The sequence below is a fragment of the Alternaria arborescens genome, assembly GCF_004154835.1.
Source record: "Alternaria arborescens strain FERA 675 chromosome Unknown contig_6, whole genome shotgun sequence".
NCBI classification, from domain to species: Eukaryota; Fungi; Ascomycota; class Dothideomycetes; order Pleosporales; family Pleosporaceae; genus Alternaria; species Alternaria arborescens.
Genome location: NW_021167861.1, coordinates 1288846 through 1315155, shown reverse-complemented (window position 1 = coordinate 1315155; position 26310 = coordinate 1288846). Strand labels below are relative to the sequence as shown.

At 51.1% G+C, this 26310-nt stretch overlaps 15 protein-coding genes across 15 annotated transcripts; 13 read left to right on the top strand and 2 right to left on the bottom strand.

The window, feature by feature from the left end:
• Window positions 1–91: 91 nt before the first annotated feature.
• Window positions 92–394, top strand: AA0111_g3701 (hypothetical protein; the record flags this gene model as incomplete). The annotated part of the gene is made up of 2 exons (XM_028649617.1): window positions 92–286; window positions 338–394. 2 exons carry the CDS (start codon window positions 92–94, stop codon window positions 392–394), a joined length of 252 nt encoding a protein of 83 aa, XP_028509051.1.
• Window positions 395–664: 270 nt separating this feature from the next.
• On the bottom strand, window positions 665–1320 carry AA0111_g3700 (hypothetical protein; the record flags this gene model as incomplete). The annotated part of the gene is made up of 2 exons (XM_028649616.1): window positions 665–922; window positions 976–1320. The coding sequence occupies 2 exons, from the start codon at window positions 1318–1320 to the stop codon at window positions 665–667; spliced, it is 603 nt and encodes a 200-aa protein (XP_028509210.1).
• A 235-nt stretch (window positions 1321–1555) lies between these two features.
• Window positions 1556–2265, top strand: AA0111_g3699 (hypothetical protein; the record flags this gene model as incomplete). Its single annotated transcript, XM_028649613.1, has 3 exons — window positions 1556–1624; window positions 1686–1768; window positions 1818–2265. The coding sequence occupies 3 exons, from the start codon at window positions 1556–1558 to the stop codon at window positions 2263–2265; spliced, it is 600 nt and encodes a 199-aa protein (XP_028508726.1).
• A 723-nt stretch (window positions 2266–2988) lies between these two features.
• On the top strand, window positions 2989–3995 carry AA0111_g3698 (putative acetylxylan esterase A; the record flags this gene model as incomplete). Its single annotated transcript, XM_028649612.1, has 3 exons — window positions 2989–3438; window positions 3488–3763; window positions 3819–3995. 3 exons carry the CDS (start codon window positions 2989–2991, stop codon window positions 3993–3995), a joined length of 903 nt encoding a protein of 300 aa, XP_028508725.1.
• A 1806-nt stretch (window positions 3996–5801) lies between these two features.
• AA0111_g3697 (hypothetical protein) lies at window positions 5802–6542 on the top strand (the record flags this gene model as incomplete). The annotated part of the gene is made up of 1 exon (XM_028649611.1): window positions 5802–6542. One exon carries the CDS (start codon window positions 5802–5804, stop codon window positions 6540–6542), a length of 741 nt encoding a protein of 246 aa, XP_028508732.1.
• Window positions 6543–8192: 1650 nt separating this feature from the next.
• AA0111_g3696 (hypothetical protein) lies at window positions 8193–8342 on the top strand (the record flags this gene model as incomplete). Its single annotated transcript, XM_028649610.1, has 1 exon — window positions 8193–8342. One exon carries the CDS (start codon window positions 8193–8195, stop codon window positions 8340–8342), a length of 150 nt encoding a protein of 49 aa, XP_028508731.1.
• Window positions 8343–9528: 1186 nt separating this feature from the next.
• AA0111_g3695 (hypothetical protein) lies at window positions 9529–11098 on the top strand (the record flags this gene model as incomplete). Its single annotated transcript, XM_028649609.1, has 2 exons — window positions 9529–10283; window positions 10333–11098. 2 exons carry the CDS (start codon window positions 9529–9531, stop codon window positions 11096–11098), a joined length of 1521 nt encoding a protein of 506 aa, XP_028508734.1.
• A 179-nt stretch (window positions 11099–11277) lies between these two features.
• On the top strand, window positions 11278–11637 carry AA0111_g3694 (hypothetical protein; the record flags this gene model as incomplete). The annotated part of the gene is made up of 1 exon (XM_028649608.1): window positions 11278–11637. The coding sequence occupies one exon, from the start codon at window positions 11278–11280 to the stop codon at window positions 11635–11637; it is 360 nt and encodes a 119-aa protein (XP_028508733.1).
• Window positions 11638–12081: 444 nt separating this feature from the next.
• On the top strand, window positions 12082–13044 carry AA0111_g3693 (hypothetical protein; the record flags this gene model as incomplete). Its single annotated transcript, XM_028649607.1, has 1 exon — window positions 12082–13044. The coding sequence occupies one exon, from the start codon at window positions 12082–12084 to the stop codon at window positions 13042–13044; it is 963 nt and encodes a 320-aa protein (XP_028508728.1).
• Window positions 13045–13809: 765 nt separating this feature from the next.
• On the top strand, window positions 13810–14730 carry AA0111_g3692 (hypothetical protein; the record flags this gene model as incomplete). Its single annotated transcript, XM_028649606.1, has 4 exons — window positions 13810–13925; window positions 14007–14111; window positions 14159–14367; window positions 14426–14730. 4 exons carry the CDS (start codon window positions 13810–13812, stop codon window positions 14728–14730), a joined length of 735 nt encoding a protein of 244 aa, XP_028508727.1.
• Window positions 14731–16060: 1330 nt separating this feature from the next.
• AA0111_g3691 (hypothetical protein) lies at window positions 16061–17032 on the top strand (the record flags this gene model as incomplete). The annotated part of the gene is made up of 2 exons (XM_028649605.1): window positions 16061–16079; window positions 16128–17032. The coding sequence occupies 2 exons, from the start codon at window positions 16061–16063 to the stop codon at window positions 17030–17032; spliced, it is 924 nt and encodes a 307-aa protein (XP_028508730.1).
• Window positions 17033–17993: 961 nt separating this feature from the next.
• On the top strand, window positions 17994–18866 carry AA0111_g3690 (hypothetical protein; the record flags this gene model as incomplete). The annotated part of the gene is made up of 1 exon (XM_028649604.1): window positions 17994–18866. The coding sequence occupies one exon, from the start codon at window positions 17994–17996 to the stop codon at window positions 18864–18866; it is 873 nt and encodes a 290-aa protein (XP_028508729.1).
• Window positions 18867–20119: 1253 nt separating this feature from the next.
• On the top strand, window positions 20120–21739 carry AA0111_g3689 (hypothetical protein; the record flags this gene model as incomplete). The annotated part of the gene is made up of 3 exons (XM_028649602.1): window positions 20120–20290; window positions 20335–20721; window positions 20774–21739. 3 exons carry the CDS (start codon window positions 20120–20122, stop codon window positions 21737–21739), a joined length of 1524 nt encoding a protein of 507 aa, XP_028509003.1.
• Window positions 21740–22608: 869 nt separating this feature from the next.
• AA0111_g3688 (hypothetical protein) lies at window positions 22609–24415 on the bottom strand (the record flags this gene model as incomplete). Its single annotated transcript, XM_028649601.1, has 2 exons — window positions 22609–23602; window positions 23667–24415. 2 exons carry the CDS (start codon window positions 24413–24415, stop codon window positions 22609–22611), a joined length of 1743 nt encoding a protein of 580 aa, XP_028509004.1.
• Window positions 24416–25241: 826 nt separating this feature from the next.
• AA0111_g3687 (hypothetical protein) lies at window positions 25242–26269 on the top strand (the record flags this gene model as incomplete). The annotated part of the gene is made up of 2 exons (XM_028649600.1): window positions 25242–25805; window positions 25871–26269. The coding sequence occupies 2 exons, from the start codon at window positions 25242–25244 to the stop codon at window positions 26267–26269; spliced, it is 963 nt and encodes a 320-aa protein (XP_028508932.1).
• Between the last annotated feature and the right edge of the window lie 41 nt (window positions 26270–26310).

Here is a 26310-nt window from a genome sequence, read left to right as displayed (position 1 = left end):
CGCTGCGGGCAAAAGTTCCCACCCCGCCACTTCCTCGCAGTCGCCGACAAACTCATCCGCTCTTTGCACGCACGCGCACGCCCACAAGACCATGGCCGACGAAGAAGTCAACCTCTACGACGAAGTCGAGATCGAAGACTGTTTCTACGATGAGACTCTGCAGATCTACCACCACCCATGTCCATGTGGCGACCGCTTCGAGATTTCCATCTATGACATGCGCGACGGAGAAGACATTGCGCGCTGCCCCAGCTGTAGTCTGATGATACGCATCATCTTCGACCCGGTATGCTGTGTCTGTCCTCACGTGTCAGAAGCGAAGACTAATATGCGACAGTCCGATCTCCCGCCCGAGAACGACGATGCGCCTAAGAGCGTTGCGATTACCGCCTAGATTCCCCAGTTCCTATTTTCGTACTGTCGCAGGAGGACCTCATCCTAGCCTCTCAGCATCTACGGCGTTGTAATGCATATATCGGGCGTTTGAAGCATGTTGGTTATACCATGTGACCACAGCCTGGGAAGCAGAGTTGAGCGTGCGCAATCAAACTTCATTGTCGCTATTCGCTATTCGCTATTCGCTATTCGCTACCGTTGAATCATGTGTGCTCAGGGCAACACTGTGTTAGATGGAGCGTGTGCTACCAGGCATAGCCCGCTTGTCCTAACGCGGGACCTCATCGTCAACACTGACGTCAACGCCCAGCTCTTTCCTGAGAATCTCAGTCAGCGAGCTGCCGTCCCTCATGTACACCCAGTCGCCGATGCCTCCACCCTCCTTGAAGTCCATGCCCTCTTGTGCCACGACCCAGTCGAAACGCTTGGGACCGGATATCGGGGAGCTGAGCCAGATCTGCTTGTTTGGGGGTTGCTTGTTCAAAACAAAGGTATTCTGTTGCGAAGTGACTTCGAGGACGCCGGCCTGTGGTGGGATTAGTGTCAAGTGCTGGAGTATGCTGCGTAGTGTAGACTTACCGAGTAATCTACTTCGATCGCCGGGTCATTCTCCTGAGCCTCCTCTAACCTCTGCAGCAGCTCGCCCAGGTAGTGGTCTGCGCGCTCATGGAACTCCTCTATTGAGAGCTCGGCCGGTTTGCCAGGCTCGTCGTGGGCCTCGCTCTCCTTTGGCTTGGGGTCTTCTGAGTCGGGCATCATGCCCACTCTCATGCCCATTGATGCGTGGAAGCTGCGTACTGGGGCGGCATGGCTGATAGCTGGGGCCCTGCTAGCGATGATGCAATTGACGGGCGACTGGACGCGAAGGGAAGTGCGGGCGGCGCGACGGATGGCTGTGCCGGCAAATCGAGTGACTGGCTTCATTGTGATGGATGTGGAATGGGTAGAGAGCAATTGATAGAATTATTAGTGGTGGTGGTGGAGATTGGCGAGTAGTAGACGGGAGAGAGGCTTCTGTTCCTGGGCTGGAAGCAACTGGAGCTGGAGCATGGACCCTCGCCCATCTCCCCGCATCCTTCGGCGGGACATTGTCCAAAAGCCAATAGGAACAGCACCAAACACCACCAAACACCACCAAACATCACCAAACATCACCACCATGATCAACGCCGTCCTTGTCTTCAACAACGCCGGCCAGCCGCGCCTGACCAAGTTCTACACACAGCTGGTATTACGCGACATGTCATCTAGCATCGTGCTGCGAGACTGACTGGCTGACCACCGCCCAGGAAACCAGCGTCCAGCAGCGACTCATTTCCGAGATCTTCACCCTCGTCGCCAACCGTCCAAACTCAGCATGTAACTTCTTGCCGTATGTCACCTCGTGAATGTAGTCCCGCTCCCCGCTAACACACGTCTAGCCTCCCACCACTCCTCGCCAGCAGCTCCAAATCTAGCACGCCCACGACTCCTCACAACGACACACCGTCACTCGTCACCTACCGCCACTACGCGACCCTCTACTTTATCGTAATTTCCACGTCTACCGAATCGCCTCTCGCGCTCCTCGATCTGATCCAGGTCTTTGTGCAGGCGCTCGACGGCCTCTTTGAAAACGTATGCGAGCTAGATCTGATTTTCAACTTCGAGACACTACATGCGACACTGGGTGAGATGATAGTAGGCGGCGTGGTGGTGGAGACGCAGTTAGACAAGGTCATTCAAGGCGTCAAGGCACAGGGAAGAGTAGCCAAGAGGCCCGTCAACGAAGGGAAGAACATTGGTGGAGGAGGAGGCGGTGGTGGTGTCATGGGCGGACTGACATTCGGCGGTCTGGGAAGAGGAGACGGTATGTGGGCTGGGAGATGATGAAGAAGTTGCATGAGGTTTGCGATGCCAGAACTTTCACCGTCAAAACCATTGGACCCCCCAGCATCATCCGGCAGCCCACATCACTACGCTTCCAGCATACCAAGAAGCGACAAGCAACGGCTGAACCAGAACTTGTTGCTCGAACAGGGCTTGGTTCTGGATCTGGCCCATGGAACGCTGTCAGACTCCTCGGCCCTACTCCAGACGCGCTCATACCATCCACACCGACTCGGTGGACATTGACATAATTCTTCCAGGCATTACGAGTCGTCTACAGATGCATGGCGCATGCTTACACAGTCTGTGGGGTTACTTCAGGAAATTCCCCCGGACCGGGTAAACACATGGCAAAGGTCAAGGGTCGGGAGATGTTCGAAACGTCGCGCGTGGAGCCTTTGCCGAGCTGGGATTAATGGAAACAAGCTTTTAATCTATACGCCTTTAGTTCCCTTCCAAGCACGACTAGAGGGCGAATAACAACCGTGGGCTCTTCATCTATGCTGTGGCGCCGAAGATGTGGGGAGAAACACTTTATTCCAGAACTGCGTGACCTCATTTCCGCTGCTGCTGATTGCTGGATAGTTTCGGGGAGATCCTCTTAATGCATACGGCATCCCTTGAACCGTACACACGCTTCGGCTGAAGACAAGCTTTATAAGAGGGCCCAATCCCAAGACAATTGAAACCACCCATCCATTCATTCATTCTCTAGTCAACACCATGCGCTTCCTCACTGCTGTCACCAGCTTCTTGTCTGTAGCCGCAGCGGCGACTCTCGGCAAACGTGCCGTGACGCCTGGCACCCTCTCCCAAGTCACCTCATTCGGTGCTGCGCCTACCAAAGCGGGCTTCTATATCTATGTGCCCAAGAAGCTTGCGGCCTCACCAGGAGTCATCGTTGCTATTCATTACTGCACTGGATCAGCGCAAGCATACTACACTGGCAGCCCTTACAAGACGTTGTCTGAACAGTATGGCTTCATTGTCATCTACCCATCTTCCCCTCATGAGGGTACTTGCTGGGATGTTAGCAGCAAGGCGACGCTTAGCCACGAGGGTGGAGGAGACAGCAACACCATTGCCAACATGGTCAAGTGGACTGTCAGCCAGTACAAGGCGGATGCTTCCAAGGTCTTCGTTACCGGTTCCAGCAGTGGCGCTATGATGACCGTATGTTCGTTCGAATTCCACTTGTATTGACATGCTAACGTCTCTTCAGAACGTCATGGCAGCAACCTACCCTGAACTCTTCAAGGGCGCCATTGTCTACTCAGGTGTAAGCGCCGGCTGCTTCGTCTCTGCATCGGGTGGTGTCGACGCCTGGAACAGCACCTGCGCTCAGGGTAACTCTATCGCCACCCCTGCAGCCTGGGCCAATGTTGTCAAGAACATGTACCCCAGCTACACTGGTGCTCGTCCCAAGATGCAGATCTACCACGGTAGCGCAGACACTACCCTTCGCCCGCAGAACTACCAGGAGACGATGAAGCAATGGGTAAGTAGTTACGCGGTTGTCTCATGAGTCAGTCAAATGCTAACGAGACACACAGGCTGGCGTTTTCGGCTACGACTACAACAAGCCGCAGAGCACAAAGGCCAATGACCCCCAAAGCGGTTACACGAGGACTATCTATGGTCCTAATGTCCAGGGCATCTATGCACAGAATGTTGGACACACCGTGCCTATTCGGGGCGCGGACGACATGAAGTTCTTCGGCTTTGCCTAGGTCTGTGAAAGCGCAAAGATCTGCCATGCACAGTAGCCAAGTCCTTGCCGTGGCAGTATCGACGACACAGAGACTTTTCGATGTACATATTCCATCACTGCGTATATCACCGAGATATGGCAGAAATATATACTTTCTCTCCCCCTATTCATTGAACTTTGCTTTCCTGTTGCACTCACCACTAGAATCTTATTCACGAAGCCTATCGCTCATCCAGCTTCCTTACTCCGAAAAAGACGTCCCCAACGTTTGCGTTTCGGCGACTCGTCTTCATCGCTACTCCAGTCAAACTTACTACTGAGTTCTGGCGTCGGTCCATACACGGGACTTTCCCCTATTCCACTATCATACCGCTTTCTGCCTAGTGGCGGCATAGGCTCAGGGTGCGGGTGTGCTAAAGGACTGATACCAACATGCCTACCTGAATGCAGACTACAACCGTTCTTGCGATACTGCTCATTCATGCACCCTTCGTCGTTATCCCAGTATTTCTGGCTGAGCTCATGGACACGGCGAGAAGGAACGTAATCTTCATACTCACTCTCATCACGATACCTACCACCAGTATATCGATTGTTATTTGCTGTTTGCATACGCTCGTATCCCTCCTCTGTGAAATCGAAAATTGGTCCTAATGCCGCGCGAGTAGCATTTGCCGTCTCGGAAACCTTTGTGCGCCATTCGCGACTCAAGTTAGGTTGTTCTTGATATGCTGTTTTTCGGGGAGTCTTGTATGAAGAAGAGGGTAGTGAGGGTTGAGCGAAATGGGATTCTAAACGTGAGCGGTCTTGCAGTTTTACTAAGTAACGATATTCATCGTTAGGGAGGTAGTCTGAGGAGATGGTTGGGCGGTAATGGACGGCTGGGTGGTATGATTTGGGGTGATATTCTGTAGGTGTGTACGTGCAGGAGAATGTTGGTGACATTGCCAGTGTGATTGAGGGTTCTGGTGCATTTTTGGGGTGTTGTTGTCGTTGTTTGGAACCTATTCGGAATAAAGAGATTATTTGGCATTGAAAGGAAAACGTCTCTGGAATCTATGGTGGAAGATGTTATGTGTGTATAGTGTTACTGGAGTCGCGCCATAAGGTTTGTGAACGCTGGTAACTGAGTAGGCAGAAGTGCTAACATCGTGAACTTACGATATTATTATTCTTCTAATCGAAGTACTCATATAAGAAACCCATTACTAGAAACTCCTGAGAAGTCTCAACGGTACCCCTACCTGATGGTAAACTGTTGTCCTTCTCTATATCTCATAACTAGCATGGTTTCGGGCCTGCAAGGTCAGATCTACGACGATCCCGTCGGTTGGCTCTTCGTATCAGCCACCATTAGTCAAAACCCGCGTCACCAAGACTAAAATTGCTGAGTTACACTGGAGACACTATCTGACATGTGCTTTGATGGCTTGTGGATGTCGCGACATGAAGCTTGCCGTGCGTACCTACGGGAACGATGACGTAACGATCCCTTCCCAGCCTCTTCGACCAGAAGAAACGCCGGACTTCATCTTCCACGTCCTTTTGCATCATCATCACAACGCAACTGATATTGTCCGCTGATGTTGGAAGCAATGGTAGTTGCTTGTCTCGATGTTGATCCTTGATGGATGTGGTGAAGAAGCAAAGTTCTCGTGGTGGCGATGAAGGCGAAAACTCGGCTGCTTCGGCAATCTGTACTCAACGGTACCACTTGCAACAAACTGCGCAACACCTGTCTAATATACTTTTACTGAAGCCTATCGGAAGAAGCTATAAGCTGGGGGTCTAGAAGAACTTGGTCCAGAGCACGAAGAGATTGAATATGGCATCTGCAGCAGTCAACGGCGATCGAGCGACAGATCTTACAGAGACTGTTGTCACGCTTCAGCAAACGATACGGAAGTTTATAAGAGACGCAAAAGCAGGACGCGAGGGCTTTGTGTTAAGACCAATAGCTCCTACCAACGATCAAGCGAACATGGCATACGTAAGCGTAACGTCTGCCGACAAGGAGACCGAGGATCAATTGCAAGTTTTGAAAGAACGGCTACAGATCTCAGAACAGCAGCTGCGATCCAGAGGTGACTGGCAGCCACCACAACAGCTACCCAATCTGTCAATATCGGCAATTCTGGACCTCGCTGACCTTTCCAACGCTGTTACACTATTGGACCATTTGATCAACTCTACAAAATCAACTCAACAGAATACTCCACAAACTACCTTGTCATCATACACCTGGACTTGGGATCCCACATGGCATGAGTTCTACACCTACATACCCGCTCAACAGGTCTGGGTCTATCTTTCACGATGGAAGTTAAACGAAATCAGAAACGTTTGGGAGCACGTGAGCATGTCTGGTGTCAATCTGATGCCGAATGTTGCAGCAGAGATGCTTGGTGCTTGGGAAGACTGGGTTTGGGATCCTACTTGGCAACGGTGGTATCTGCAGGTGGACGAATTTGATACTAGCGAGAAGAGCCAGATCTTTGCAAGTCCATGGCGCATACGCGACGACGGCGAATGGGTCTATGTTGGCGAAACAGAGGTTGTAATCTAGCGGGATTCGCCTCTTTGATACCGGTGCGATACCATGGACGACATTACCTGCACTAGAAATAGTTTGTTGAACACCGAGACACATGAGCATTGTGCGTGAACCACGCATGCGAGACTAAGAGGTTAGCTCGGCGAACAACAACAAAGCCCAGAGCTTCTATCTTCACAAAGTGAGCTTGCTGCTATATCCAACAATTTCTCCAGCAGTTCACTGTTTTCTGACGTCGTTCACACGTGTTTTAAGAACGTAGACAGAGCGATGAATAGTCAAACAAGCACACGCGTGGTCAAACATACCGGGACACGCGAACAACTTCGGCCTGTGGCTGCAGAAGACTATTTTTCTTACCGGCCATCGCTCACAAGCAACCGTGGATGTTATCCACCACCATTGCTTCTCAGCAACAAAGAGCCTTGCGGACCACTTGCTGCGGGCCCTAGAGAATGGAAATACACGAAGCTGTCAACACGTTCTCCGGCTTTGGAGTCGTGTCGCGATGATCATGGTGTTAGGTTCAAGCTGCGTGTTACTGTTCGAGATGTGCTGCTGGGTTGTAAATGGCATACGTTGTTAGACGAAGACGCACCACCGTACAGGGCCAAGGATCATTGTCTAAGATATCTAGAGGTAACTTACAAGTCTTCCAAAGAATGCATGGCGAAATGTGGACGGCGTTTACGCGACTTCTGGACTTGGCTTTGGCAACAGCTAGTCTTCATGCCACCGGAGTTGGAAGAATTGAATAACGATGCGCTGTATATTTACTGGGAAGATATCGAGCCGGGGATAATGTTCGACACAGAAGATGTTCAGCACCTGTTGGGCCATACAATCTAGCATGTGAGCGGACAGAAGCAACCACTGAAATATGCGTTAACAATCAGGAAGTGGTAGAAGTGCAGACCGTAGCCTCAAATCTGCGATAAACCGACCTGCTTAATGGGTATTATTTTCGTACTTTGCCTGCTTCGCCTGCTGTGACGCTGCTCTTCGCCGTACTTCCCTCGTACGATTCCGTCGATCGAAACATCGAAATGGCCGATTTCTAGAATCCTGGAAAGCCAGAATCTTCCGACCACGATCTAGCACCAACGATCTGGGACGCCTAAGTCCTCAGTGGGGCATGCGTTAAAGGACCGGCTCGCTAGCGGCAATGTACTTCGTAGTGGGTATACCACGATCAGTGGCGATGTGACATCGTTATACTACCACACAGTAAGTTATACGAATCCTCTCTTTCTAGAGGGAAACAGATATCCGGTAATCCTAGGCTGATAGCAGCCATGTATAGTGCGACGAGAGGCGCCTGAGGTCAGTTGCACTCGTCGATGCTTTTATTTCCGGCGCCCCTCGGCTCCTGATAAACCGCGGTCTAGCCTGCAGGATTGGAGGCCTGGAAACACGATGGCACGGACTCTCTAGTGGAGCTTCCTAACCATACCATCTGGAGCATAGCAAGCCACAACATCACTGTACACTAAGGATTTGTGGAGATGACCTGATTGAGAGCGAGAGTCTGTACGAAGTGGTATGTTAGACGCTGTGCTAGCTGCAAAGCCATTATAAAGGTTATCCCCGAAGCATAGATTCGCAAAACACCTCTCTACTTCTCACTCCCAATTCTTCCTTCATCCGCGACTACCACCCATCATGAAGACTGCGCCCCTCCTCCTCGCATCTATACTGGCTGTAGCTAGTCCACTGAACCAGAGAGCGGCTCCGAGACCAGAGGGCAGCATTGATGTGCTCTTCAGAGAGGTCGGCAAAATTTACTTTGGCACGGCTAAGGTGCGTCCCTGAGTGAGGAGACACACTACGTCGCGAGACAGGTTGACGATTCGGAGCTTCGGCGTCTCCCAACTGTAGGCTTGTAAAACTGCTATTAGTGTACTATAAATGTAAGGCTGTTGCTCTTTAAGCACGTTAGCGTCCGACATAAATCGCTGCTATGTAGGCTGCGATATTGATTGTTTTGTTACTGTCGTTAATTAACTTGTTAGCGATACCCCCCTGTCTATTATTAACCTTAGGGACCACTAAAGCGCTCGGAGGGTTGTGTAGAAAGCGCGACGTAGGAAGATCGACTTCCCACGCTCGTGAGATCGCTCCGATGTGAGAGCGAGCATGCCGACAGCCCCGTTGTGCGAAGCAGGAGATTTCTCAAAACAAGCCCGAGCTGGTGGGATACGCTAACATCGCTTAGCATGTATGAGCCTGCACTAGCGTTCTTATTGCCTGTTGTAACTTATCGTAAACAATACAGCGCTATGCTAGTCCCGTATGCCTCTTAAAATAGGTGTGGCGCTCGTTGATAGTTTTCTAGAAGCGCTTACAACCGCGCGGTTGTGCACGAGAATGCTCTTTTCCCTGCTTAAGTTTTAGGTTGCGATTAGGTAGGCGAAGACTGTGTGGACATAGCTTCTAGCACGATGCACGCTAGTAGCATTTCGTTATCCGCGTTAGAGCTGCTTGTTAGCGTTAGACTAATGCCTCGCTTAAGATGTTCTGTGCTGTTCTCAGCGCTATTGTCGCTGCGTTGCGTTCCGAGCCCTACGATAGTGTGTCCTTGCACGAAATAGCACGCGATACACAGACATCCTAACATCCTCTTACAGGAAATGACGATCTATAACTCGCGCTTTCTACACTATTAGACCGCGTCTTTAGACAATAACTGCTTCTCGGTTTGCAGCACGGTGGCTGTCGCGCGATTATGCGCTGTCAGCCTTGTCCAGGCAGCCTCACGTCACGGCGCAGGCGGGCTGCGCCTCCTGTCCTGGGTGTTGAAGATGCAGCCTGACCCAACAAGACAGTCAACTTCACCTCTACTTTAGCAAATCGTTACTTAGCATTCGAAACGACCCGGTAGCTACGATCTCCACACCCTACGCGAGCCAGCCGCCGCGCGCCGTCGATTCCGTCAGCTTGCATCTAAGCTCCGAGACTTCCTTCTACCGCTCGCGCGTACGGACAGATACACAGCCTGATGCGGCTGCTATACACTACTGGCGAGGGGAGGCTCGAATGGACCGATGACTTGATCGGGGACAAGATCTCCCCGTATGCGATCCTGTCGCACACCTGGGGCGGGCAGGAGGCAACCTTTAAGGATCTTCGGCACTATAGCAATATAGAGGAAGTTGATGCGAAAGTCAAGGAGGGCTATCAAAAGATCTTCTTTTGCGCTCAGCAGGCTAAGCGCGATGGTCTGGAATATTTTTGGGTAGACACCTGCTGCATCGACAAGACAAACAGCCAAGAACTCCAGGAAGCGATCAACTCTATGTTCGGCTGGTATCAAAACGCAAAGAGGTGTTATGTATACCTCTCAGACGTTGAGTATAAATCTTCCGATGCAGACAGTGAATCGTGCCGGAGGTGGAAACCGGCCTTCAGGAAGAGCAGATGGTTCACCAGAGGCTGGACACTCCAGGAACTTCTTGCTCCTGCATCGGTCGCATTCTACTCGAAAGAAGGAGAGCGATTGGGGGACAAGCAGACCCTCAAGGACACTGTACACGAGATTACAGGGATACCTGTTGAAGCACTGGAAGAAAGACCAATATCCGAGTTTGGTGTAGCTGAACGATTTTCCTGGGCGGCAAATCGCCAGACAACACGCGAAGAAGACGAAGCGTATTGTCTGCTAGGTATATTCGGCATCAACTTACCGCTCATATACGGAGAGCAACGGCTCAGGGCGATGAAGCGGCTGCTGAATGAAATTGAACAACCTGCACTGTAAGCTCTGGGACAGTTGTGCTAACGCAACATCGCTTACATACCTTAGTAAATCTCTTGGAGCCATCAAGAAAGACACTGAGGCCGTCAGAAACTACATGCCCGCTGTTACATCTAAGTTAGACATGATTCGGCATAACCAAGGCTCGGCAAAGCACCACACGCTTCTAGATTGGATATCAGCTTCCGACTTTCCCTCGCAGCAATCGGACATCATACAGCGCAGGCAGGAAGGGACCGCCCAGTGGTTTCTGGATGCACCTGAGTTAGCGCATTGGCTCAGGGAGACCAAGGCCACACTCTTCTGTCCAGGAATCCCAGGAGCTGGCAAGACCATGATCGCAGCTACTGCGATTAATCATGTGCTAAACACAATGCAGAAAGGCTTACATAGGGTTGCTTATGTGTACTGCAACTACAAAGCTCGGGAGGAGCAGGGTGTTTCGAACCTACTGGCAGCTATTCTGAAGCAGCTAGTCCGGGGTCGATTGTCAACAGTGGTTCACGTAGAGCAACTACATCAGAAGCATGCGAACCGAGGGACCAAGCCATCGCTCGACGAGATTTGCAGCGTATTGCGAGACGTCCTGGCACATTATCCTACCGTATACTTGGTGATCGATGCACTGGATGAATGTCAGGAAGATACTCGTCGCCTGGTCCTGGCCAAACTCCGAGATCTCCAGACAGCCCGGGACGTCCGCCTGATGGCCACCTCCCGTTTCATACCAGACATTGAAGATGCCTTCAGGGAAGCGCCGAGACTGGAGGTGCGAGCTAGCAGAGAGGATATCAAACGTTTCGTGGATGGCTAGACGGACCGATTACCCTCATGCATACGGCGCAACACGAAGCTGCAGAAAAAGGTGCAAGAACAAATAACAAACGCGGTAGATGGCATGTAAGCTTTCCGTCGAACTGAAGTGGTGATACGCGCTCACGGGATTTTAGGTTTCTTCTTGCTCGTCTGCACATAGACTCGCTGCTGGACAAGATGACCCCAAGAGACGTAAAAGCAGCTCTCGCCAGACTTACAGGGGGCGCAGCTGCACTTGACACCGCGTACAGAGAAGCTCTTGAAAGGATCCAAAGTCAGCTGGATGGACACCGCGAATTGGCTAGGAAGGCTCTGTCTTGGATCTCACTTGCCAAACGGCCGCTCACTACCGCAGAGATCTGCTGCGCCCTGGCAGTAGAGCCCGACGAAGATGAGGTGGACCTAGAGAACGTGCTGACTTCGGACGACCTAGTGTCTGTATGTGCTGGTCTTGTCGTTGTCGATCAAGAGAGCGCCGTCATCCGTCTCGTGCACTACACTACACAGGAGTACCTTGAGCGCACTGGAGATGCTTAGAACCCTGGCGGCAAGCTGCATATCGCTGCTACGTGCCTTACGTACCTTTCTTTTAGGAGTTTTCAAAGTGGCTGCTGCTCTAGTGACGAGGAGTTTGAGGCAAGACTACAGCAAAACTGTTTCCTGGAGTATGCGGCCAAGCATTGGGGAAGTCACGTGAGAAAAGTCGAAACAGAGGTTGCTGATTATGCTTGTGAACTTCTTCGGAGAAAGTCTTACCTATGTATCGCACAAGTCCTGTGGGTCCCTGGCTACAAGTACAGAGGGTATAGTAGCCGTTATCTGGTTAGGACGGCCTTGCATTACACATCACAGTTTGGGCTTACTGGCGTAACTGAGAAGCTGCTGGCTACTGCAAATGTGCCTATTGTGGACGCGGTAAACGCTCGAGATAGTAGAGGCAACACTCCCTTAGTTATCGCGGCAGAGAACGGCCAGCATGTGATGGCGAGGAAGCTGCTCGACAATGGCGCTGAGGTCAACGCGCAGGGTGGAGACTACGGCAACGCACTGCAGGCAGCTTCAGCTGGAGGCCACGAGCAGGTAGTCAAGATGCTGCTCGACGCGGACGCTGAGGTCAACGCGCAGGGTGGACACTACGGCAACGCACTGCAGGCAGCTTCATATAGAGGCCACGAGCAGATAGTCAAGATGCTGCTCGATGCGGGCGCCGATGTTAACGCGCAGGGTGGATTCTACGGCAACGCACTGCAGGCAGCTTCAGCTGGAGGCCACGAGCAGATAGTCAAGACGCTGCTTAACGCGGGCGCCGAGGTCAACGCGCAGGGTGGATACTTCGGCAACGCACTGCAGGCAGCTTCAGCTGGAGGCCACGAGCAGGTAGTCAAGATGCTGCTCGATGCGGGCGCCGATGTTAACGCGCAGGGTGGATTCTACGGCAACGCACTGCAGGCAGCTTCATATAGAGGCCACGAGCAGATAGTCAAGACGCTGCTCAACGCGGGCGCCGATATTAACGCGCAGGGTGGAGACTACAGCAACGCACTGCAGGCAGCTTCAGAAGGAGGCCACGAGCAGATAGTCAAGACGCTGCTCAACGCGGGCGCCGAGGTCAACGCGCAGGGTGGATACTTCGGCAACGCACTGCAGGCAGCTTCAGCTGGAGGCCACGAGCAGATAGTCAAGACGCTGCTTGACGCGGGCGCCGAGGTCAACGCGCAGGGTGGATACTTCGGCAACGCACTGCAGGCAGCTTCAGCTGGAGGCCACGAGCAGATAGTCAAGATGCTGCTCGATGCGGGCGCCGATGTTAACGCGCAGGGTGGATTCTACGGCAACGCACTGCAGGCAGCTTCAGAAGGAGGCCACGAGCAGATAGTCAAGACGCTGCTCGATGCAGGTGCGCATCAACACCTAGAGGATAATCTTGCGTTAAGGCCCGAATAGCTTTGTTTATGTATTTTGACGAATGTCTTAAGATAACAGTAGCAGTTAGGGACAGTATGCAATAAGCGTGTTAAGTTGACCTAGAAAGGAACATAGCGCGTAGGAGAACAGGACTTTAGACATGTGTCTTAAGTTGAGTTAATGCTTCTTAAAAGGCAGCAGCGCGCGCCACATCTATTTTGAGATGCTACGGAGTAGGTATAGCGCTGTATTCTTTACCATAAGTTACAGCACGTAACAAGTACACTAATGCAGGCTCATGCATGCCAAGTGACGTTAGCGTATCTCACTAGCTTAGGCTCGTTTTAAGAGATTTCCTGCTTCGCACTACGGGCCTCCCGGCATGCTTACTCCTACGCTGAAATAAGATCACGAGTTAGAGGACCTGGTCTTCCTTCTTCGTGCTTTCTTTACAACCCTCCGAGTGGTTGGTTACTCCACATGATCGTCAATGGACAGGGGGGTGTCGTTGAAAAGCCAGTTGACGACGTTAACGTAACGATCAACTGCCTAGCTAACACCACAGCAATCTGTATCGGAGGTGAGTCAACTTAAGCAATAATGGCTGGAGAATGATTGGGTGTCCTTTACATTTCGACAGTATTGAGAAGGAGCATCTCCGGACGTCCGTAGTGTGAACCTGTCTCGCGACACAGTGTGTCTCTGCACTTGGGGACGCACCTTACTGAGTTTGCTCGACTATCTGAAGGAGAGAATCAAGGCATCATCAGCGCCGATTTTGGCCAAGTAACAGCAGAATACACAATGAAATGGGCCGAGACTCAACCAGAACGCAACGTTATGACTCTGGAAAAGGCGGACAATCTTGTCAAATGGGCTGTAGCGAACCAGAAGAGTATCCGCGGCCACACACTGCTGTGGTAGGACTCGATTCCAGACTATGTGAGGGCCATAAAAGATAAACAAGGGATGAGGGACGCGATCACAGACCATGTGACGAGGTTGGTAGGGCGTGATGGCTGGAAGGGCAAGATCCGCGCATGGGATGTGGTCAACGAGGCGATTGAAAGAGACCATATGCGCAGCAATCCGTTCTACGATGTCTTGTAAGTGCACTCGAATAAGCGACAAAGGCATACTAAGTTTGAAAAAGGGGAGATGAGTACATCAAAGTCGCCTTCGAAGCTGCTCGCGCAGCCGATCCGGACGCTAAATTGTACATTAACGATTATAATCTAGAGGATGCGACGTACGCAGAACACAAGTTCATGGTCGCTAAAGTGAATGAGTGGAATGGCAAATGGCAGGCTGGTGGAAGACCTTTGATTGATGGAATTGGATCCCAGACACACCTTGACGCAGGTATGTTCATCCCATTTAACCATTAGAGTCTCAAAAGCATACTAATAGTGATGGATAGGTCATGCTTCTGCTGTGGAAGGCGCGCTGAGATCCTTAGCCGCGGCTAATGTTGCTGAAGTCGCAATCACCGAGCTGGATATTCAAGGAGCTAACCCGCAAGAATACCGGGATGTCTTTAAATACTGTTATTGGGTACCTCACTGTGTCGGCGTAACTACATGGGGTGTCCGTGACAACGAGGCCTTGGGCAAGAACACCCCCGATGAGACACCTCTTCTTTTCGATTCGAATTGGGCCGCAAAGGATGCCTATTTCGCAATCCGAGACTACCTCGCAGATCTACCTAAGGTAGACCGTACCTGAAAGCAAGGGGTAGATAACTTGTACACGATGGTAACGAATGACGAGCTTCCAATCTACACACTTAGTTAGCTGCAATGAGAACAGGCTGACCAGCCACCTGTATAACAGCCCTATTAGCATAACCTTGGTTTGCCTCGTAACCATAATGTCTCGTCATCTCTATCAGTCTGGTAGTCTTGTATAGCTCTGATCTCCTTCTGATTGCATCGTTGCTTATTAAAGCTCTATATAGTTTGACAAGTCAAGGATCTGCGGATGCGATGTGCCGAGGTGCATGCGAAGCCCTGTTAACAATATGAAGCTGTGCCATCACTTGACAGGAAGCGCAACCAGACGATGAGAGAACTTGGAGCTGTTATCGAGGACGAAGATAATTGGAATGTGGGTAGGTCGGAGCACTGGAAGCTCGTCGCGCAAGAAAGCGAGGTGCTTGCTAACTCAGGACCATGACGTAAGCTCCCTGCTAGTCTCTCCTAGTGTTTCATGGGCGCGTGTTCCACCTTCATTCCATTTCACAACCCTCGATTTGTGGGTGCGCCGCTTGTGACCACAGTCGCTGTTGAGGGCGAGTACCCGTCATGGACATTGCTGGCTGTCCAGGCGATCGTCGACCTTCAGTCTACCCCCTGCTTCCAGCCACCTACCGAAGATGTTAGATTAGGCGATCTATCCGTCGAGACTACTCCGCAATCCCACCCAACACTGTTGAAGCTTTGCTCGGCAGACGCAGTTTATAGGGCATCTTGATTGTGATAACTGCCGGTATGATCTGGGTATTCCACCTAGCATACCGAGAGGCGGGCACTCAGACTACTGGCTAATACCAGAAATTCACCCACGATATTGGGTATCTGCCCTTGCGTCAGCTGCACCCCACAATGCGCTCTCGCAGATATGAGCACTGCGGAGACTTGCTCACCTGCTGGTGTAATGCCGACTGATAACAGCATATTGTTGCGCCGGTCTCAGTCTCATTCTCTTGTGATCACACAGCGCCATGTTCGCTTTTCTTGCAATCGTACTGTTCGCACCAACCCACTTGCATGCTCTCCTGCATCATCTCGCAGTTGGTACCACGAACGGACAGGCTTTGTACTCGCTGGAGTTGGACGATGAGTCCAGGGTGGTATACGCTATCCAGGCGAGAGACGCGAGTGGACCGTCGCCGTCTCTGGCTCTCGACGTCCGTACTTTGGTCTCCGATACGAACCGAATCCGTTGACATATAAGCAAGCGTTCAAAGCAGCACCTCTTCAGCAGCCGTCCGCAAGATGGAACCCTGACCCGTCATTCCATTGCCCCAACATATGAGCTCATTAGCGAAGGAACTATGGAAATACCATCATCTTGTCAGTTTCTTCTGCAGCATCTACGTGGATCCATCTAATAATGTTCAGGTAACACTACTAGCTTTGAATCCCTCAAGCTGAGCTCTTCGACTCAGAATACGGCGATATGGGGCACTGCTAGTACTGGTACCTGCAGCATTGTATTTGGTCTGACGCCAGACGGTTACGAAACCCTACGCTCACAAGAAATCGCCGGTGATGTGCACTCTATCGCTTGGAGTCCTAGCGGTCGTAATCTGCACGCGCTCGACTCACACAGTTCCCAGCAGCTTTCGACATCCATTTCTAACTTTCGCATATCCGAGGACCCAACTTTGCAGGACGTGGTTGGTATTGACGTCCTTGGTAACATCACGAATGCTTCGCAGATTGTCGCACACCCCACAGAGACTTTGATGTATCTCGTTACCAAGGACACGAATGAGCTAGTTGTCTTATCGTTGGCAGGCGACACTCTCGTGAACAATTCTACTACTGTTCTGCGATACAGATTGCTACCATCTTCTCTGGATTCGACAGAGTTTCATACTACGTCACTGGCCATTTCCGCCTCTAAAAACACTCTGTGGACGCTTTCACAGTCATCTCGTCAAGCAGTCATCACATGTTTTACCCTCAATATCACAACAGGCGAAGTAACAAATGTTGCTGCACGAGCTAGCTGGCAGGGAGTTGGCGAAGGTCAACTTACAGCAGCACCATTCGCTGGTGGGGATGTGGTCGCTATCGCAAACTCTCCAACTGGGTATATCACGGTACTTGGTCTCGACCGATCCGTGTTCGATACCGCCGATGTCGTCCAGGATCCTGCTACCCACAACTACTTACGTCAAATGATTGTTGAGAACAAAGGAAACAAAAGCCTGCACATGGCTGCATCAAAAATCAAAAGCTACGGCCGTGCTCTCATTGATGATTACATCAGCTTAGGTGAGAGTATCTGGATCGACTAAGACCTTCTGTATTCTTTCAGCAACGGCTCACCAGTGCATTATTCCAGGTAGTATCTTGTTCTGCGACGATGGTTCTTTGATAGTTCCAACTGCGCAGAGCCATCATTGTCCTTTCTTTCCATATTCGCATCTCCTGGTTGAACACATCCTTTGTCTGTCATCCAGGTCATATCAAGCTGTTGGAGACCAGTGTTGCGATAATTTAAACACTTTGCTTTCCTACCCGATGATGCTCGCAAATATTCACAGTTTTCACCCAGCTCCCACTCCTTCATGTACTCAGGCGCAGACTTTACACGCTTTAAATGTGTGTGGCATTGTTCCCCGGAAGCAACCAATCATAACAGTGACTGGGCAGAGCAACGATGACATTAAGACAAAGTGGAAACTGCACTTCGCCGCACAGAAACTGCGCCAAACACAGTTATGACGGCCACAGCCATGGGAATGTGCGGCCTCATTCAACTCAGATAATGCGGCTGGAGCCTTGCATCACTGTGCGACGTCTGGCTACTTGGGCTGAGGCAAAAAACGAGATGCGGGACCTTGCATCAGCACAGATCAAAATCACTCTGATGACATCTTTGCAGCCCAACAACTGATAAGAGACATCTTCACTATGCGGGCGCATGAACATATTACGCAAGCAAATGACAGGCATTGAAGGCTCCATAGCTGTAGGTCAACGGATGTGCAGTCTTGGGTTTCACGCGCCTACACATGACAGAGACGCGTACATAGCTAATGCTAGCGGAAAAGACAAGCTAAACCAGGTAGAGCGCAGATCAAAACTAGCTACGATGTAGACATATGCAAGCACGCTACCGATGCAGCGGAAACCAATCAGATGTCAGAGAAATGGTATTCCTCCCATGCATGCTAGATCCTTAGGAAATTGTACAAAAGTTTCACTATGCTTTGCTCGTCTACATGTTTAGTATCTCGCACGAAAGCTTCCAACATGTCGACCTCCAGGCACGAAACCAATCGCCGTCCAGTCGGTCACGATGTCGAAATGCGTATCGAGCGTTTCAAGAACTATACGATCATAGCTCTTATCAACTTCACGACTTTTATCGCCTTTGCCGGACCATTCTGGATGTTCATTACAGTTGTTCCGTCTACTATGGTTTTACCGTCTACTCTGCCGTTCACTCTGCCGTTCGCTCTGCCATTTACTCTCTCGTCTTTTATGTCCTTCGCTTTACGTTGGACATGTATTATCACTCTATACTACGAGTTCATCACGAAAAATCAGCTGTTCTTCAAGATTATGGCGATGACAGGGAGGCACTACATGCTAGAGCTTGGGAACAACAAGCGTTCACAGAACCAAGACCTGGGAGCACGCACCACTGGCCTCGAAGATTGGATCCTGGCGAATTTCTGCGTCATCGCTAGTCTATCAACCATCGGGTTTGTGGTACGGTACTGGTATCAAGTCATTGTGCTTACTCTCCAGTCGTTCCTCTACTGGACGTGCACAATAAGTGGTCTCTGTTTGCTTTTCTGGTTGCTGAAGCGAGTTTTAAGCTACTACCGAAAAGTCAAAGGACTTAGACACGAAGACGCATGGGGTGTCCTGATTAGTGTCAATCTTCTACGATTCTATAATCGATTCGAGGGATGTCGCGCTGATGGGGTCCCTGGACTACTTCTTGATGCTGGTCGCGTTCCGTTTGAGATACTCAAGTTCCTAGTTGATTCAATCGGCTTTCAACTTGGTAGTGGGCCTTTGTTTGGTAAGTCTGTAGCGCAATTAATTTCAAGCAGTATCCTGACTCTCGGCAGACCGCTTACCAGATGGTTGGAAGGCCGCAAGAAGATCTTGTAGATCGTGGAAAGAGATCGCAAGTTTTTTCGCAGTTTTCGCAGGACCAGCGGGTGAAGAAGAAGATAGAATGAGAGAGGATACACAAGATCCTGACAATCAAGAAGAACCCTGTTTTTCTCCGTCGGCTTATGAATGGGGGCCAAATCCTGTTATCCATTCCCGTCTATGGTCTGAGTATCTCCGCTCAACAGATTGTGATTCTTTCGTGGTCGAGAGTGCACCATTGGAAAGCCGTCGCGTGGATATAGCTGGAGAAGAAGAAGAAGAAGAAGAAGAATTCAGTCCGCATACGGCTGACAATTTCGACAACAAAGGCGCCACCAAGTTCAATCAGAAGTCTCCTTTCGCATCCAGACACACCGGCCCAACAACGATGTCCCCCAATCTATCTTCGTTTCCATGCTCGAAATGTACCTACGTCGCCAAGAAACAGTTCGAACTTAAGTGTGCAATGATCATCTTCCCCATGTCTATTCTGGCTAACTGTTAGTAGCAGGCATATCAATGGAATGCACAACCACCGGTTCAGATGTGTCCATGACGGCTGCGGAAAGACATCCGGCCTTCGGACGAACCTCGAGCGTCACGAAGCGACACACGAAGAAAGAGAAGGATTTGAATGTCCCAATCCTTGGTGTGAGAAGCCTAGACACCTGTTCGCACGTAAAGATAATCTTAAGAGGCACATGAAACTGTGTGTTGCTTCCGATTGAGGAGATATGGCACATGTCATTCCACTTTTGCGTGATGGACTCTTTCGTGTTATAAATCATATCAGCATCATACAGTTCAGCATAGTATATATACAGCAAAATGAGCACGATCAAGCAGAGGTGATGTATCAACGAGCGATAGAGAGAGAGGAAACAGTGCGCGGACGATAACGTCCTGACTGGTTTCCTAGCGTCAGTGTTGTTCAGGTGGAACGAAAACGCAGTAGTAGTAGCGGTGTATGAATAGATACTAGAATGAAAGAAGAACGCCATCATACCTCACCGCGCTACAGCGAAAATAACTTCATATTAGCCGTCGATTACCCCATTGTTGCAACTAGAATAGGAAGGTCAAAGTATCAGCAGCGGCATGTAAGGCGTTATCAGATCCTGCTAGGCAACAGTGGTTATATCCGAGCTGTGAGAACTCCGATCTGATAAGATTAGATCCGAACTCCGAGCACATACATCATATCAGTATATTAAAGAAGTTTAGAATGATTAGAATCGGGTCTCAATAGCATAAAGAGTTTTACTAGAATGTCGCACTCAGGAGATCTTGAGAAAACAGTTCAGCCTACCATTGTCCATCCAACCAACAACATATCTCGGAACAAGCATGAAGACTACGATGGCGAAAACCCGGAGATAACATCTCCAACTGTCGACCTTGCCAACGACCGTCTAGTACGTCTGAGTAATGAGCACGGGGTATGTCATCTTCCTAGGTCGATGAGATCTTACTAACAGCCTAGGCGACATGGGCTTCCCCAACAGATTCATCCGATCCTTATAACTGGAAGCCTTTACGGAAGTTCGTCATCGGGTCGATATTCTCCTTCGGCCAGTTGATCCCCATCATGTCTGCGAGTATGATTGCGCCGTCACTTCCTACAATTGCTTCAGATCTTGCTATCAGCGCTTCCACCGCCCAAATAACCATGTCGGTATACTTCCTCGGTATGGCCTTTGCGCCGTTCTTGATAGCCAGTGCCAGTGAGGTATGGGGGAGGAAGCCAGTCTGGATGGTTTGTAATGTCTGGTACGTGGTTTGGAACGCGCTGTGTCCAGTGGGCAGAAACACCGGGTTGATGATCGTCGGGAGGTTTATGGCCGGAGCTGGGGCAAGTGTTGGCGTGACGGTAAGTGACAAGGCTGATCAGATCCAACATGAAGATAGCTGATTTAGTACAGTTGAACGGTCCAGTGATGGCCGACATGTATGGCGAAGACGAACGCGGCAAATCTCTGGCCATGGTCAACTTGCTCCCCTTTCTTGGCCCAGCACTTGGACCCATCGTTGGTGGTCTAGTTACCTACTCTATACACTGGTCGTGGGTGTTCTGGATCATGAGCATCTTCAATGCCTTCATCCTGGTTGTCGGTTTCTTCCGGATTCGTGAATCGTATACGCCAGTCTTGCTACGTCGTAAAGCGTTAGCTGATGGTGGTAACGTCCCTACTGCTAAAGCAGAACGCGCTCGTATTGCGCGGAACCTCCTGCGTCCGGTCCGCATACTTGTGCAAAGACCTATCATCTGGCTCAATGCACTGACCGCAACGTTGTCCTTCGCTGTCTACACCCTTGTGCTCTCGACGTATGCGTCGCTGTGGATCGAGAAGTACGGACAATCTGAGCTGACCAGTAGCTTGCACTACATATCGATTGCGATCGGCGCGACACTTTGCGGCCAGCTGGGCGGTCGTATTATGGACTGGTGGTATCGACACCTGACCAAACAGACTGGTGGTAAAGGTGTTCCCGAGTTCCGCATCCCGTACATGATTCCTGGAATGGTCATCATGCCAGCCGGTCTTTTCTGGTATGGTTGGTCCGCCGAACGCACACTCCACTGGATGGTGGTCGACGTTGGCGTCATCATATTCACGCTAGGCAGTTTCATTGTGAGCCAAGCAACAATCGCGCATATGATCGAGGAATTTGGCCAGTTCGCAGCTTCTGCAGGTGCTGGTGTTCGCTCAGTTTCATATGGCCTTGCGTTTGTGTTCCCGATCTTCGCGCCTAATCTATACAAAACGCTGGGATATGGGTGGGGTAACAGTACGTTGGGGTTCGTCGCGATTGGTTTGGGACTACCAGTGTGCGCTGTCTTGTGGTATTGGGGCGCCAGAATCAGAGCTATCGGCAGGCCGATGTGAGCACAAAGATTGACGAGACGTAACCATGTAGAATGATATGACAAGGATGAATGAGTAACGATTCGCAAGATGTGAAAGCTCGCTGCAGTGCTATGCAAGTCCGGACCATAGCTCTCTTATCATACTATCCTATGTTCCGTTCTCACATCTGAGAGACTCTCCTTCAACATGGCTGAATACATCTCGTTCACTAGGAACAACTTCTGAAGACCCCTAACTTACATCGTGAGCTGACATCGAGATAACGCGACAGGGGCGGCGCGTTTCGACTTGCGGTTGCAGAACGTCAAATAGGCTGAGCGAACCAATCGATCCAAAAACAGGCGCCTATAAGGCGCATGTTGAAGAGTTCCTGTCAAACAGGGTGCAGATCCAGTAAGCGTTCTGGTGGTTGTGTCAACTCGCGATCGCAAAGGCCAAGTGCGTGGTTTAAGCCATTTAGCAGTCTTTGCGCACGTCTTTAGCCACAGAGTGCCGTGGAGGAAATCAATTTGATAGGTTGGGGACAAGAAACGGATACCAAGGTGATATAGGGAAGAGGCAATGGACGTAGGAACGAGCGCGGCAAAGCTCGCGGGTGGTGACGTCATTGTTGATACAGCTGAGCCAAGACCCAAAGGGGCCAGCTTGATGTGCAGAGCCGCCGAATGCATCGGAGTTGCCAGTTGTTTGGTAACCCGAACGCGGTCTGCGCCGCAAGCCGTAGAAGGATGTACTCTTCAATGAGCTTTCAATGAAGTGTGTAGCTTACAACCCGCATATTCGTCTCGCTATGAAACGTCTGATATACGAAATCACAACGTTTGCAGTCAAATATAGTAATGCGATACATCGAGTCACAACGACGAGCGTCCTCAAATTCCAGTTTGTCAGCCCATAACCTTGACCATAGCTTCCCTCCACTTCCCACCCCATCTGCCCATCGCATAGAGCGCCGCACATCCTGTGACCACGCTCCAAATGCCTAAGATCGTCATCAACCACCCATTTCCTATGGCGCTCAATATCGGCTCTGCAACTACCGCGCCCGTAAAGGAGAAGATGTTTCTCACAAAATTGTTCAGCGCAATTCCAGAGGCAGCCCGCCGAGGCATGAACTCGGTGAGCATAGTGTTGACCAGCGCGAAAATGAGCATACTACCGATGCCGAAAAAGAAGTTGCTAATCATGGGCACGATCCAATGGACGCCGTTCTCCGCTGTCCAACCATAAATGATCAGGGCCGAAGGCCAAAGGATAGCAGCAATCCACGCATTCTCCTTCATCCGGTCTTCGGGGCGAAAGATAAGCTTGCCTTTGTCGTCGTAACGTCCCGCTTTTCGGGCTTCGCGGTGCATGATACTGTCAATCCATTTACCGCCGAACAGTGAGGCGAGAAGGTAGCCGGCCGAGTTGGGAATGTAAAGTAGGCCGATGATGAGGGTAGAGAATGAGTAGGGTGGAGCGGCGAAAGTGGACTGGATGCTAATGTTGAGGATGTAGAGACTGCCGAATGTTATGCTGGCGTAATAGACGGTTAGGAGGACTGGTGGGAACCGGAGCCATGCTATGATGCGCAAGGGATCGATGAAGATATGGCGGAGGTGAAGAAGTACGCCCTTAGTCTTTTGGACGGTTGAGGCGCGGGTTGCGCTTCTTCCGAGTGTTGTACTTTGCTCCTTCTCGGTTTCGTTACCGGCTGGTGCTGCTGTCGGATCAGCAGATGGCTTCTCTTTTCTGTGCAGGGTTTCCGGGAGTGCGAAGATGATGAAGATGAGTGTCATGCCGCCATAGATGACCAGGAACCATTGTGTTGATCGCCAACCTAGACCTGAGCCTAGAGCACCACCAATGATGGGAGCGAAGAGTGGGCCGCAGAGAGGTCTGGATGCGCATCCATAAAGTCAGTTTGTGTTTCACATGCGATTTGTACATGGTAATTACTGACCCAAGATAGAAGATACCCATTGCTCGTCCACGCTCTTTCGTCTCCCAGACATCGGCAATGGTCCCTGCCCCTACCGCTTGTACAGATGCTGCTGCGCCGCCAGACAGAACACGGAAGACAATAAGCATGGCGATGCTTTTGCTGATGGCAGAGAGGATGGCAAATACTACGAAGAGTATGAACGAACTTATGTATATAGTACGCCTGCCCAGCCGCTCCGAAAAAGAGCTCCACCACAAGGGGAAGATGGACATGCTAAGCATGTACACAGCAACGCTCATGTTGGTCACTGTCTCGGTCGCGTTGAAGGCTGTGCTGATTTCCTGCAGCACTGGCATGACAATTGCGCTGCCCATGGGTGCTGCCATGGCGCAGAATGCGACAATGAAGGTCAGAAACCATTTCGTTTGCCGCGCATAATGCTCTGGGTTTTCGACCTCCGGGATGAGGGCAAAGCGAGCAAGAAGTCCACGCCGCTGCGAGCGTGGAACGACAATAGCATCGGGCAGAATCGAGGCAGTTCTGGATAGGGTTACTGGACGTTGTTTTGAATTCGATGTTCTGGGCAGATCGGCATTGCTAGAATGCCCTGACGCGGTCGAGGCTCGGGACGATGAGATTGACATTGTTTCTTCTGTATCTCTCTGGTTTCCCGTCTCCATGATGTCTTTTTCTGGTAAACTTTCATCCTGCTCATATTTTACGTCTTGGTCGGTGCCTCGGTCGGGTTCATCCTCCTGTTTCAACATCCTTGGTGGCGATCTCGACCTGTCATGATCTGCCATTATCGCCCGTCGCAGAGATTGAGGAAAGAAACCCAGACAACGTAACGTCCGAGTCTTTCGTTCAAGCAAAAGCTCGCTCCGGTTTCCGCATGCACTGTCGCTTTTCCGTATGCGTCGTAATACCTCGGTTGTCGACAGCCGCTATCTCTAGCTCTTCAGCATGCTCTCACCGCGCACCTGTACCCTGTGTTCAACACAGTGTATCCTCAACAAGTGAATTGCAAACGAAGGAAAGCTAAAGCCCGCCATGACTCCAGACACAACCCAGCGAAAACGCCGCTGTCGAGCGATAACTAAGCGCAACGGGTTACCGAACTGGGAGTGTTGCTATGCGGAAACAAACTCGCTCTAATTATATCCGAAGCCATGGTGGGGCTAGAAGGATGCATGCATGCGATCCGGGTAATTGGAGCTTGATTGTACGGGATGTCACGTGGAGACCTGTGGATCGACACATCCGTCGTAAGGCGGGCCGCCGCAATCGAGAACAAAGTTTCCGATATTTGTGTTTGAACGACTGTCAGCCAAATCCAGAAACACTCGAGGTTGACACTGCAGCATCCGATGGCACCTGCACGGCCGTTAACGTCACCGTTAGCGTTGTCGCACGAGCACGTTTGTGGTGGGGTAAAGATGGGTTAGCTCAACAGCTTGGAGGGGCCTCGGCGTCCCGATTACCAGCTTCCAACTCATCGTCGTTCGAAAGCGGCCACACGACACCGTCAGGCCATTGACATTGAGCACGCACCCCTCCAACTCTCCAAGCACCGCATCGCCGATCAGCCATACCATGGCAACCCAAAACCAAGACCGCCTCCGCTCACACTTCTCCTCAGCTCCCGATGCAGAGCACAACAACCGCTGGGACGATCTCTGGAGAGAGTCTACGTTCCTGCCTTGGGACCGTGGTCACGCAAATCCTGCGCTAATTGATCTGCTCCGGGAACGTGGTCGCCCGCTCTCCTCACCGGACCCCAATCCCTCCCTCGGTGCACCGCCACCAAACAGCGAATCGGCGGGCTACGCTTCTCTCGCTGGGCCATTGAGGGATGACGGGAAAAGGAGGAGGGTGCTTGTGCCAGGGTGTGGGAAAGGATATGACGTAGCACTATTTGCGGCATATGGCTATGACGCTTATGGGCTGGAAGTGTCCTCGCATGCTGCTGACGCTGCGAGAAAGTACCTAGAGGAACCCGGAAAGGGGCCGTTGGAAGGAGAGTATGCAGTCATGGACGAGAAGATCGGAAGGGGCGCGATGAGAGTTGTGTGTGGGGATTATTTCAAAGACGGCTGGTTAGGAGATGTGGAAGGCTGGGAAAGCGATGAGGGGTTTGACATCATCTACGATAACACAGTAAGTGAAGCATTACATGTAGCGTGTGGGATGTGTCTGGCGGCGTGTACTGACGCGATGGACAGTTTCTTTGCGCACTCCCTCCCTCTCTGAGACCAAAATGGGCATCTCGTACCACCACACTCCTCCGCCGCCCCTCACCAAACACCACTTCTACTGGCGGTGTGCTCATCTGTCTTGAATTCCCCACACACAAGCCCGCATCTTCTGGCGGACCTCCGTGGTCGCTTCCTCCACTTGTACACAGTGAGCTGCTCAAACGACCGGGTCAGGATATCTCGTATGATGACCAAGGGGTCGTAACCAAAACAGATCGAGAGGAGACAGAGAACGCGCTGGTCAAGATTGCGCACTACACTCCCAAGCGGACCCACGAGATTGGCGTCATCAAGGGCCTCGTAAGAGACTGCGTGAGTATGTGGCGGCACAAGGCGGATTGTCCGGATGATCAGAAATGGCACTGAGTACAGTTGGCTACGAGGACGTTGTATAGCTCCGGTAGACA